The sequence below is a fragment of the Peromyscus maniculatus genome, chromosome 14 (assembly GCF_049852395.1).
Source record: "Peromyscus maniculatus bairdii isolate BWxNUB_F1_BW_parent chromosome 14, HU_Pman_BW_mat_3.1, whole genome shotgun sequence".
Classification (NCBI taxonomy): domain Eukaryota; kingdom Metazoa; phylum Chordata; class Mammalia; order Rodentia; family Cricetidae; genus Peromyscus; species Peromyscus maniculatus.
The window spans coordinates 88,690,150-88,703,530 of NC_134865.1; the positions used below are offsets into that span (position 1 = coordinate 88,690,150).

Sequence of the window (13,381 nt, forward strand, 5' to 3'; positions counted from 1 at the left end):
CTACAGGCTTACCACTCTCCTCAGGAATCTGGCAACTCTTTCTTAAAGGGCTGTCAGGAGGAAGTGGGCATGGTGTGCCAAAGGGCCAGGATCGGGACTCTGCTGGCAAGAGCAGTACTTGCAGTTCTTAGTGTGCGATCCAAGGCCCAGCTCCTCATGCTGCCCCTGCTATCCTCATATTCAAGTGGGGCCCTTGTTTTAGGATTCTGTTTCAAAGTCTGCTAGGGTCTTACTCATTTTCTCCAGTTCTATGCCCCCAAAGCAGAGTGCCATTATCTTCTTAAGCATGACTCTGTCCCTGCAGTGGCTGTCATGGTTATGGTGACACCATCGCCCCTCCCCTCCCCTGGTCCCTGGATGTGCAGTGTGGGGCGAGGTGCAGGGGACCACGGTGCCTTCCCCTCAGGCTGGGTCCCAGCTCTTCTTCTTGCTGGTGCAGTGTCAGTGTCTGAACATGTTCTCTCCATTTCCTCTTCTGTAAATACAGGTCACAGCCGGCCCCTTCCTCATCTCTGTGAGGCAGTGTCTTCCTTTCCTTCTGATTTGTGACCTTCCATACAGGAGAGCCCCACAGCATGTGGGAAACCTCCTTCTGAGTCCATCCCTCTCCCAAGCTGTTGACTCTGCTGGCCAGCTGCCGGGATAGTCCCATCCTGGGTAGTGTGTGACCAGCACCTTTCTATCCAGGCTGGTTGGCGGGAGGCAAGAGAGGAGGCTGCACAGCCTGCATGTTGACATTTTCCCTCTGGAGTCACCTAGGGACTAGGAACGGCTGCTCTGGCCACTGGACAGCCCTATCACTCACCGCCGCCTGCCTCTCTAGCCCATCATTCTTGCTTCTAGAAATGTTTCTCTGTTCCTCAAACATTCACTTTTGGATTATTGTCACCAAATTTGCTGTTCTTTATCCCATGCCATGACTCACCAGCACACAGGAGGTAGCCTTAGTTATTAGCTCAGTGGGGTTGAATTACCAACATAACCATGCTATTTTGGTTGTGAGAGCTTTCCGGCTCAATCTTTCTGAAAGTTCAAAGGCAAAAAAGTGTGTTCTTTAGAATGTAGGTTGTCCTACTTTGAGAAGTTCTGTGGACAAGTATAATCATAAGGTGTGAAATGAGCATTCTTTTTTTTTTAATTTTTAAATTTTGTCTATTTTACATCCTGACCACAGTTTTCCTCCCCTCCTCCCCTCCCAGTTCCTCCCTGACCTTCTCTCTGTCCCCCCAATCCACTTCTCCACCATTTCTGTTCAGAAGAGAGCAGGCCTCCCACGGATAGCAACAATACATGGCATGTCAAGTTGCAGTAATACTAAGCACCCCCCTCTTACCAATGGACAGATGATCCAAAAACTAAACAGAGAAATGCAGAGCTAACAGACATTATGACCCAAATGGGCCTAACAGATAACCATAGAATATTTCACCCGAACACAAAAGAACACTTTCTTCTCAGCATCACACGGGACGTTCTCTGAAATGATATTCTTGCTTGCCCACTGCTTCAAACTGTCTCTGCAGCACTTCAGAGGTTCCTCAGCCTCTCCAAAGGGCCTTCCTTCCTTGAGACAGCACATTTGCCAGAAGGGGAGGCCATCGGATCAGATTCTGTGTTCAGTGGTGGAGACACTGGTCTGTGGAGCAAGGATGGAGTCCTGAATGAAGGTCCACTGTTGACTTGAGAATGGCCATGTCGAGAATGCCAATGCCTCAGACCCAAGGGAGTGGCAAGGCTTCCCACGGCCAAGCGTGGGTGTTGATAGACTGTGCAGAAAACTTTCTCCTTTAGGATGACTGCTGCATAAGACTGCTCCCCTAGAGTGACATACCCCCTCCCAAGGTTAGCTAATTCGCCTCCTTGTTCAGCAGTACATTATGAACCTGCTTCTTCATTCAGCTATGTATGATAAACCAGTCTCCTCATTCAGCTGTGTATCATAAATGCATTGATGTTCTGGGCTGCTGGTACATCTCTATCAGAGCTCATGGCCCTGCCCATCCCAGCTCTTCTGTACATGAGTCATTTCTTCACCCACTGTTGTGCCAATCAGGTCAATCCCAGAGCTACGAGGTGGTACTGGTCAGAGGGACAGGACATGCTATTGGTCACTTTGGCAATCCCCATGTAGGCTAGGATCAGGACACTCCCAGCTCAAACCTCTGAAAAGACCTATGGATGAGTCCTGTCATCTAGGCCTCTGTCTGCCTCTCAGTGTGGGGGTGCTGCAGGATCATGAGGAACCCTCCCCTGTGCTCTGCTGCTCTGTCCACAGCAAAAGTGCTCTTCCTTTAAATGCTGATTTTAATTCAATTTACACTGTCCATGTGTGACCCAAACCTTAGGAGAAATGTGTATCTAAGTCTAATCTATCTGTGAATCAACCAACCAATCACAGAGAATGTCCATTTTCAGCGATTGTTATCATCCCACAACCCTGGTCACCTGAAGCATGACTTGGTGTGATGGATGGAGAAGTACCTTCTGACCCTCACCACTGTCAGCCATGTCCTGATTTGTACCCCTACAACTGGAACCACCAGAAATGAGGTTCTTGGCAGCTAAGGCTTGCTTGGCATGCCTTCACCAGCCTATGTCTACCCCACACAGGTGGGGACAGCTGTGACATACAGGATGACATGACCACCAAGCAGAAGGGACCCACTGTCCTCTGGCTTTGAACACTAGCCCCAAGACAGATATTGCCACACTCATCCCATTGGTCCACATGGTCTCCTCAGCAGATGAGTCTAAACTGGAAGAAAGCCCATGGGAGAGTAGACATAGTTCCTATGGACCTATGGACATGAATGTGGACACCCAGTATGGAGAACTTAGCAGCCAATCAGTTGACCAAGTGAAGTTAATTTGACCCCCCACCCCCAGAGTTTGTTGATATCATCCTACCCTAGTAGGGATGTTCACTGGGGTCATCTATCTCTCATAGTAGAGCTGATTGGGGTGGCTCCATTCTCATTAAGGAATTCTTTACAGTAACCGACCATATTGGGGTGGTTCTACTTTTATGGGAAGTTTTGTTTGGTCCCTAGGATAGCTCAAATGAAGGATCTTTGACTTGACCATGAACAGAGGCCCATATGCTCTCACTTACAATGACCTAATAGCCACACTTCACAGGATATGGGCTCCAAGTCAGGTTAACAGTCATCATACCATAGCACAGATGTGAGAGGTAGGTTGGTAAGTGAAACCAGGCTAGGAACCACGGTGGTTTGTTCATCTCTGCCAAGGAAGGCTCTTTCTGGCTTGCTCTTCAAAGCCTTTCATTAACCCAGTTTTAAAGGTTCTTTCATGCCACTTTAGGTTGAGATATATTTAAAGGCCTCCCCACTCCTGATGATAATTTTATGTGTTACTTTTTTGTTGTTGTTGTTGTTACGCCACAAAGAGAAAATGTTTGTTTTGGCTCATGGTTTTAGAGGTTCCAGGCCATGGCTGGGTGAACCAATTTCCCTTAGGCCTCTGATATTGCCAGATGATAACGTGGCAGAGAAAACTGCTCACTGCAATCTTTGTAGCATACCTTTCTTCACTCACCATAGTGTCCCAGAGATTCACCCAGGCTTGTAGCACATACTGACCATTCTTTCATCATTCCTTCATAGTACTCCATGATGTGGATATACCACCAAGTGCTTAACCCTTCACTCACCAAAGGCTATCTGGGTTGCTTCCCTTTGGAGGCTATTATAAGAAACAGTATTAGATGTTTATATACAAGTTTTTGATTGAACATATCCTTTCTTTGGGATAAAGGCCAGAGAGTATTGTTGGGTCACATAACAAGTATGTGTTCGTTTTATATTCCCACCAGAAAATTAAAGTGATCCCGTTTTTCCACATCCTCCTCAGAACTCAGTGCCGTCCATGTTACTTGTCTTAGCTGCTCTGGTGGGTGTGGATGACAGCTCATTGTGGGTTTATTTTGCATTTCCCGATGGCCGGCAGTGCCGAGGATCTTTCCATGTGCTTGTTCTCCATCTGCGGAGCCTCTGCACCTTATCTTGTCCTATAGTGAGAGCTACAGTACATAGCACTATGTTAAACAAGAGAGCCATTTCAGATCTCCTTCACCCAGGGTTCTGAAATGCCAGACCCTCAAGGTCACCAAAGGTCAACCTGAGACAGTGGCTTTGAGGTCATTGTCTCATGCAATGAAGATTAGAGATGTGTACTCTCATGGGATTATGCAAAGCAGAAACAAGTTTATTAAGAAGAATTACAGAAAAGTGAGAAATTAAGAGAAACTCCCATGAATGGGAGTGTTTCCAAGAGCCGGGGAAATCCCTGGGGATTCCTTTTTCTAGAGGCTTTTATACTCCATGGCAGACATGGAACAGAGGCTGAGGTAATCTGCGCTGAGATTGGTTGGTTCTCTTCTTGCTGGACTTCATTTGCTGATTGTCAGTGACATGTCTGTCCTCCATTCATGATGAAGATTGATCTGTAGGTGTCTTTTCTTGTACTACTTTCATCTTCCTTTGCTATCAGAGTAATATTAGCCATGAGATTAGTTGGGAACTGTTTCCTCTATTTTCTGGGAGTGCTCATGCATAATTCATATTAATCCTTTAAGCATTTTATAGAGTTATAAACTATAAGTGACACCATTTGGGCCTACATATTTATTTCAGGGGAGGATTTTAATTCTGAGTTTCAGTTTTCTAACAATTATAGAGCTATTTAAATAATCCATTTCAAAATGGATGCGTTGTGGCCCTTGGTGTTTTTGAGGAATTGGCCTATTTCATCAGTATTAAGTTCATCCTGGTGGAGCTGTTTCTTTATTTTATCTTGATGCCTGCAACATCTTGGCACATCTCACTTCATTGATAATATAAGCAATTTGCAATCTCTTTTTTTTTTTCAGTCTTTTATAAGTCACAGATTTTCTTTTTTCTAGTTTAAAATTCATTACTTTTGTGTCTTTTATTGTTGTGTTGAGTGTATTTTATTGTTCTTTATGCCGGTTCTTGATGTGGGGTTTAGGTTACCGATTGAAGACTTTCCTTCTTCCTCAATGTAAACATTTGTGGTACAATTTCCACTTATTGAACTGACTTTACCGTGTACCATAAACTTGGATGTGCTTTTACATTTTTATTTTTATTTAGTGCAACACATTTATCCCCTCAGATTGTCATTGATCCATGGGGTACTCATACATATGTATAACACCCAAGTTTGGGACTTCCCACTATCATCCTGTTGCTGACTTCTAGCTTGCCTCCACTGTGTTGGAGCCACAATCAATGATTCTGTTGTCCAGTTTTTGCCAAGCTGGTTTCATGTGGTCTGTCATGGTATGTGTTCCACAGGAGATTGGAAGGAGTGCGTGTCCTGCCCTTGTTAGTATGGTAGTATGATCCACAAGTGTTCATCAGTTGTACTGTTGAGTGTTTCAGAATTGCTTGTTTTCTGTTTACTTGTCCATCTAAGAAAAAGTCTAGCTAAGAAAGTGATGTTGAAACCCGCTGCTGATGTTGCAGACTGGTTTGTTTCTCCTTTAGAGCTGCCATTTCTGCCTTGCATACTCTGCTGTTATGTTGTTTGGCATGGACTTATTTAGGATTAGATCGCCATGTCTTCTGTGGACTAGCCCATCTACCACTACGCATGTCTCTTCTTTGTCTCTTGTAATCTTTACTCTGCAGACTTGTTCATATGATGTTAATATAGCCTAGGCTGCTGCCCGCTAATGTGTACAAGGTATATTTTTGTTAATCCATGTGCTTAATTTCATTCTTCCTATATAATTACACTGGAAATTTTACATGGGTAGTATATAGTTAAGTATTTAAACATTTTCAGTGTTCCTTTTTTAGCACATTGACATTAAATAAAATTATTGACATATTTAAACTTAAATGTTGCCTTTCCCTTTTTCCTCCTCCTCTTCCTCTCTGAGTATTCCAGTGCTGAGTATGAAACCCAGAGCCTTACACACATGCTAAGTAAGTGCTGTTGTACTTACTTAGCTTCACTCCTGGCTCGTTTTTCTACTTTTTGTTTATCTGTTTTTCTTTGCTTTCCTTGGATTACTTAAATGTATTTGGAAATTAATTTTACTGGTAATGCTTTTGAGCATATGTCTCAATACCCCCTTTCAGTGGTTGCTTGAGATACTAAGTTGCATGCACGTGACTTAGAGCAGTGTGTTTGTATCCTGGTTCCCCTTGTTGATGACACTTGGCCTAACCACTCATTGATAAATAATTGCTAAGCATTTCCTCTCCCACCCTTGGGAGAATGTGACTGTTACAATGTGTGATTCCACTTTCAAACATGGGCATGGGAGAAGGATGTGTGAGCTGTATGTTTGCCCTGTTCTTTCCTGATGCTCTGTTTCCTTCTACAACTTCCTGTATAATCTGAGTAGTTCAGAGTGGTTTTTTCAGAGCAGGTCTTCTGGTGAAAACTCTCATTATGCTTCAGAGTATCTCGATGTACCCCTCACTCCTGAGGGTCCTTCCTGGCTGTCTGATAGATTACTGAATGCTAGAGAGATGTTTTGCCTTGTTCCCACAGCTCTCCCTTCCTGGCTGCAGACTCAGGATGCTACAGAGAGGTCTCTTTACTCTCAGCATCTGAAAGCATGCTGCTTCCCCGTGGCTTACCTTCCGATGGCAAATCCTTGTCATTTGAATCGCTTTTCCTATGTAGGTAAAAGGTTATTTGGGGCAGCATCAAGATTTTTTCTTTATAGGTTTTCAGAAATTCAATGATCATGAATCTTGGCAGATCGGGTCTGCTATATTTGGGGTGAGCTAGGTTCTCAATTTTATTTTAAATAAGAAATTTCTAGCTTCTAGTTTTCCTCTCATAACATCCACACATATGTGTGTATATACAAGATTTATCTTGTTTGTATTTATATGTATATATGTGTGTATTGCATATGGGTACCTGTAGAGGCAAGACAAAGGCATTGGATCCCCTGGAGCTGGGGTTGCAGATAGTTGTGAGCCATCTGATGTGGGTTCTGGGAACTGAACTCTGGTCCTCTGGAGGAGCAGCAAGTGCTCTTAACCACTTAGTCATCTCTTCCGCTTCTTCACTTTTTAAGTCTAGGTCACTTTCCTACATGGAGATGTTTTCAGGCCTCACTTTTGTAAGTGGCTTTTCAGTCCTGCCTTGTCTTTCCTCTCCTCAAGTCTCTTGTGGCATGGATGGTAAACTTTTGGTTATGGCCCCGGAGACTCCTGGGCTCTGGCCATTGTTTCTCTGTGTTGTTGAGACTGGGGGATAGTTCACTAACTCTTCCTTCTTCCTGTCCTAAGAAGGACACCCACAGATCCACTTGCTCATCGTCTTTGGTTACAGTCCTTCCGTCTCTATTCTTTTACTATCTGCCATGTTTGCCGAGGCTCTCCATTTTCTTTTGTTTCACATGGGTTCACAGCTGATCCCTGAAGCTGTGGCTTCTTGACACCATCACCTGGCTGTCATAACGTGTGCCATCCCAGTGCTGGTGCTTCTGTGCTCTGCTTGAGATCTCCCGGTTCTTGGGACCAGTGACTTCCTATTGGGATCTGTGCATTTTTGTACCAGGGCCTGTGTTCCATTTAAACTTTGTGCTCCGAGCAGCTATAACTCATGCTGTTCTGCAAGGTAGGCTAGAGTATTCCTCATAGCTAACAGTGGAGGAGGTTCAGACCCCCACCAAGCCTCTTTCTACAACTGAGGGTGGGGAGGCAAAGGAGTTACAGCCTCTAGTTATCCCATGTATCAGGGGCATGTGTAGGAAAACTCCCCAGCTCAGCGTTCTTCAAAGCTGGGTGGTGGTGTAGGAACACTGCATCACAGCTTAGGAGGAAGGAACCCCCAGACTCCCAGCATGGAAGGAGGGGTAAGAGATTGCTGTACTTTCTTTTGGAGCCCATGATTGTCTGACACACTTTCATCTTGCTGAGCTGCCCTTTTCTGGCTTCAGATTGACTGAGGTAGGTGTGTGTGTGTGTGTGTGTGTGTTTCTTTTTTCTTTTTTTGTCTGCACCCAGGGCATTTATGGGTTGTTTCCTTTAGTCCACCTCTGGGCAGATATACAAAAGGCATGAGGCTTTGCTGCAGGCTCCTTCTTGACTGGTTCTCTCCACCCTTGGCCCTCCATGGCTAAGGCTACTAGAAGCAGTCAATGAATGAACAGGAGAAATTTAGTCTTCCTACTTCCCTGCACGTGGGCCATCTTTCCATCTTCATGCAGATGTGCCATCTCCTCTAGGGTACTTTGTTTCCTTGGAAGTTCATAGTGATGCTCATTCCATTTTCTTTCCAACACAAGAATACACTTACTTTGTGCTCAAATTGAAGTTGATCGATCTGAGCTGGGGTCCAGATCCTCTTCAGACTGCCTTTGTACATTGACTTCTACCCTGGCCAGTCATGCTTCAGGAGCAAAACTGGACAGTGTGCTGTTTAGCAATAAAATGCTACTTGTATGTGCTTGTGTGTGTGTGCATGGATGTGCATGTCTGTGTGCAGGTGCACATGCATGTGTGTGTGTGGACATCAGAATCCAGAGGACCGACCACCTTTGGCGCTGTTTCTCAGTTTTTTAAGATGGATCTCTTACTGGCCTGGAACTTGCCAAGTATTGTTAGACTGGCTAGGGAGACCCAGGAATCCCCTGTTTCCACCTCCTCAACCTGGGATTCCAAGCACGTGCTGCCATGCTCAGCTTTTAAAATGTGAGTTCTGCAGATCACACAGACCCTGGAGTATGCAAGTCATGCACTTTACCAACGCAGTCATCTCCTGAGCCCGGAAGATGCCATTTTTAATGAAAAAATTTTTCATGCAAAGTTCCTTTATGCTCTCAATTATTTGTTGCCTGATAAATATTAATAGTAAGGCTGTCCTTGGGGAATAGCATGTTTAAAGTGTGCTTGTTTTCTGAACGTAAAATGCTAGTTGTTGGGTTAACATCGAAATGTGCTTTCCAATGAGAATGCTCCTGGGAACGGACTGAGAGGGGACTAAGCGCACCTGACAGAAGGCCTGTTTTTCTGTTGCCTTCATCACCAAATACTGCAGGCTATAGGGACCGGGCTGCATGCCCTGCAGTGAGTTACCTTCCACAGAGAGCTGCTCTGAAGGAGCTGGGGCTCAGGCCAGAGCCCTCCTGGTATTTCTACCACTGGGGCTCCTGGGACTTAGGATGTGCCAGCCATTTGATTCTTGCCATCTGTGAGCTTTAACAATTCACACCTGCGTTTGAAAAATGTTAAGTATGTTCATGAAAACCATGCCTGTCTAAATTTTATCCAGAGTGTGTGCTCTGGACTTCTTTACCATACTAGACACATACACACACACACACACATGCATGCACACACACACACATACTCGAATACACACACACACACACACACACACACACACACACACACACACACAGGAGAATACAGGCATACACACAAATACCTACAAATACACAAATGTACACACACACTCCTACCCATGCACACACATGAACACACATGCATACACATTCACATGTTGCAACATGTACATACACAAAGCTGTCCTGATTTGAGGGCTTTGTAACTTGTTTTTTGCACGGAGCATAAAAATATACCTCTGTAATTACGTGATGCTTAGTGATTAGATAATTACGGATAATTGCATGGGGTAGCTCTAAGTGTGAAAGCGTTACCGTAAGATCTAAAATGTACAAATTGCATAATAATTATTCTTGGGAGTTATTTGGTAATTCTGAGCATAATTATCATGTGATCCACAATGCATGTAATTAATGCACAATTGCATGGATTTTGCCTTCATAACTGCTTCCCCCTTGTTATAAAGCTCTTTGTCACAACATTTGAGTGTAAATATAATGTAATTGGCTCTGAGATTTAGTACATTAAACCCACAGTAATTGCTTCACAGGAATGTAACCCTATCCAGCCAAATGCTGGGCTCTCACGCAGGATGGGTTGGGGGAACAGTTGTTCCAATGTGGTAGTGCAGCCAGGTCAGAATATAGTGGGTGTGCTGAGGAAGGCAGCAGGGCAGGTAGGCTGGCAACTGCATGCCCATTATTGACGGGGGCATCTTTGCTGTAGGTGAACTGACCCAGGTAGACAAGGGCCATCTTCTGCATTGCACAAAAGTCTCTTTGGTTTGGGTTTCCTTTGTCTGCCAGCCACAGCTGGTACCCACTGCACCTATTTTTAAATCAATACCGCAAAGCACTGATTGTCGTTTGGGTCTGAAAGTTTAAGAAAGGTAAAGGAAATCTTCCTAACCCCACCAGGCCCTGTGATTGGCTGGAGGAACAGAGACCTGTGGGAGTCTGACATAGAACTTAACCACATTTGCAAATTCACACCTCAGTTTATACTCCTTTCTCCACAGGTTTCACATGGCAAGATGACTATACCCAGCATGTGATGGCCCAGGAGCTCGCAAACCTCCCCAAGGCCTACTTATGGCACGGGGAAGCTTCCAGCCCAGCCAGGTATGTGTAGGCATGACTTGTCTCTTTTTGCTCCCAGCCACAGCCATCTCTTTATGTTTCGCTGTTTTTAGCATAGCAAAGCATCCTCCATCTTTTTGGTATAGAATAGATATCTATGAGGAAGAGGCTTTTCCGAAAAGGAAAGATACACTGAAGTAACCTTGCAGTGTGGTACACTGGACAGTGAGAGGCATGCCATGGGTCTCTCCTTTACTCGTCTATGAGACCGCCCCACCTCCCAGTAGAGCCCTGCATCTTCAGAGCTTTGCTCTAACAAAGTGAGGTCAGAACTCTGGTTTCTTACTAGGAAATTGTGTTTACTACAATGCAATGAGCAGGATTAATCCAGAAAGTCCTGGTCTTTCTCTCCCAAAGCAAAAATTTATCCTGTGTCATTTCATCCCCCTGTATTTCCAGCAATAGGGTGATGACCTAGCAGTCCCACTCCCTATAGGTCATGAAATGGGAAACAGGGAGTTTGAAATATCTCCCCAAAAGTGGCTCATTCTACTACAAGAATGAGCCTAGACTGGTATGCAATGTTTTGAGATTTAAAAACAAACAAAAACAAACAAACAAAAAAACACACGTGACCTTTCCCAAAGACTTAGCTTGCGAAGTCCATTATTTCTAAGCAATAGAATATTCCTGAACTATGGTTTCCATGTAGAACAAATCCTTGTAACACAAAATATGACTCTCTGCCTTTATGACCATGTGCATCTAATGGGACAGGATCCCACATCATCATGAAGGCCATTTCAAGTCTAGTGGGACCAAGGGAGTAAAAACAAGCGAAAAGTGGGCAGTTGGGTAGGACAGTGAGTCTGTGCTTCACACAGAGTGAGCTAATATTCTTGGGAACATCCTTTATAACGAGATTGATATATATGTATGTATGCATATGTTTTTCACCAAGTTGCATATGTAAGAACTTATTTATTATATATTTATGGAAACCATTATATAAATTAAATAAAACAGTATTATGCAGATAGTTATATTAATGTGTGTACATATATATGTATAATAAATTATAAATATATTTCGACACATGTTAGGTGCCTGGACACCTGTCTTTAATGCTTACTTCATTGGGAAGAAAATGCCAGTATTTTTGATAGTGTATGGAAGGCTATCCTGGAGAACGTGAGGCAAAATCAAACACTACTGGTGTGTCCTGAGCTGACCTGAAATGTGTTTGCAGTCAGAAGAGTTCAGACCTTCCCTGCTTTACACCTGGTAATCATGATTAACTGTCCAGAATATCCAAGTGCCCAGCACGGGATTGATTGGGTGGATCAGGAAGGGCAGGCAACCCAGGGATTGGAGAACCTGGGAAGGCCATCCAAGATTAGTGCTCCGAGGAGTCCAGGAGGCAGGGAAGGGAAGCAGCTGAGAACCGTGAGAGACACAGCTATTGGGATGTACTCAAGTAGAGCTGGTTCTTCATCATGTAAGGTGACACTCCAGAGACTTTAGGTCTTATATCCAAGACAATGAGGCTGGTAGCTTTTAAAGTTACAATATGAAAACCGTAGTTTATCTTTTTTTTTTTTAATCTTCTTTGTGAGTCAGAGCTCAAGCATGCGTGCAATGATTGGAGTCCTCTTTGTGCAGATCCCGTGCCCATGTTCTGGATGCTGTCCTTGTCCTTACAAACCTCATTACATTTTCTGTTTCCTTCAGCATGGGGCCTCTATGTTTAAAGCCAGTGACTTTCATCCATGTGTCTTGAGGAATGTTCCTCTCTCTGGCTCAGAGATGACTGGGACAGGGCTTTAAAAAAGAACAGGAACTCTCTGCTCTCCTGAATTCATTCCTTTCTCATGAGTGGAAGGGAATGAGGCCAGTCATCCATCTTTAAGGACCAGATTTTGGGGAGAAACTGGCTAGGTATTTTCCAGACTCTCATCCATCCTCTGTGCCCTATCCTTCAAGAATTGGCTTCTTGACTCCCATGTCCTCCTGGTCCCTCGGCCCTGTCTTTGCTTTGGTCTGACCCCTGGGATGTTGTTCATTGTAGATGTAGCAGATGGAGGTCAGAATCTTTTCCCCAGCTCCATACCTAAGGCCCAAACACCACTGTGTTGTGTCACAAGGTCACGGCCCTTTCCCTATACCTTTTGGGTCCCATGAACTCCTCTCACTTTGACCCTGTGGCCTCTCACCTTTGTCTTTGTCAGTCTAGGGGATTCCTATTGGAGGATGCTGTGGGCCTGTAGGACATGGTGCTGGAGAAGGAGCTGAGAGTTCTACATTTGGATCCATAGACAGCAGCAGGAGACTGTGACACTAGGCACAGCTTGAGCATGTGAGACCTCAAAGCCCTCGTCCACAGTGAGACACCCACTCCAACAAGGCCATACCTCCTAATAGTGCCACTCCCTATGGGCCAAACATTCAAATGCATGAGACTATGGGGGCCATTCCTATTCAAACCACCACATCTATATAGTTTATATTTTTTGCACATAGTATGCCGTGTTTCTAATTACAAATATAAATTCCAGGGGCGTTGCATGAGCTTAGGTTGTCCTTGTTCATACCTTGGCTTAAAACTTCTCAGGTGAGATCTTCTTTGTCATGTTCCCTTGCCACTTCACCAGCATTATGCTCTATGAGCGCTGCGCTCTGGTGCTGGACTGTCCTGCTGCATCTCTGTCCGAATCCTTGCAGCTGTGATGTCCCGAGACTGGGAGCCTCTGCTGCATCCCCCTATTTGGCCTTAGATCTCACCTCTGCGCCTCAGGATGGCGCTGCTGCTCTCGCTTTGCTGCTCGATGAATCTGTGGACTCCTTTAAAATCTGACCCTTGGACACTTTTGTTTGAAGTATAGGTTTCATAACCAACACCAAACAGCCTCTGAGAAGCACGGAGGAGCCCAGCAGGGTGTC

The 13,381-nt window shown here is 44.6% G+C and overlaps 1 protein-coding gene across 1 annotated transcript in view; it reads left to right on the forward strand.

Moving 5' to 3' along the window:
- Ptprn2 (protein tyrosine phosphatase receptor type N2) overlaps nt 1-13,381 on the forward strand; it is a 723,788-nt gene that overhangs the window by 256,603 nt on the left and 453,804 nt on the right. Inside the window, exon 4 of the mRNA XM_006988296.4 lies at nt 10,381-10,483. Within this exon, the coding sequence (XP_006988358.1) occupies nt 10,381-10,483 (103 nt within the window). The remainder of the gene's footprint in view (nt 1-10,380; nt 10,484-13,381) is intronic.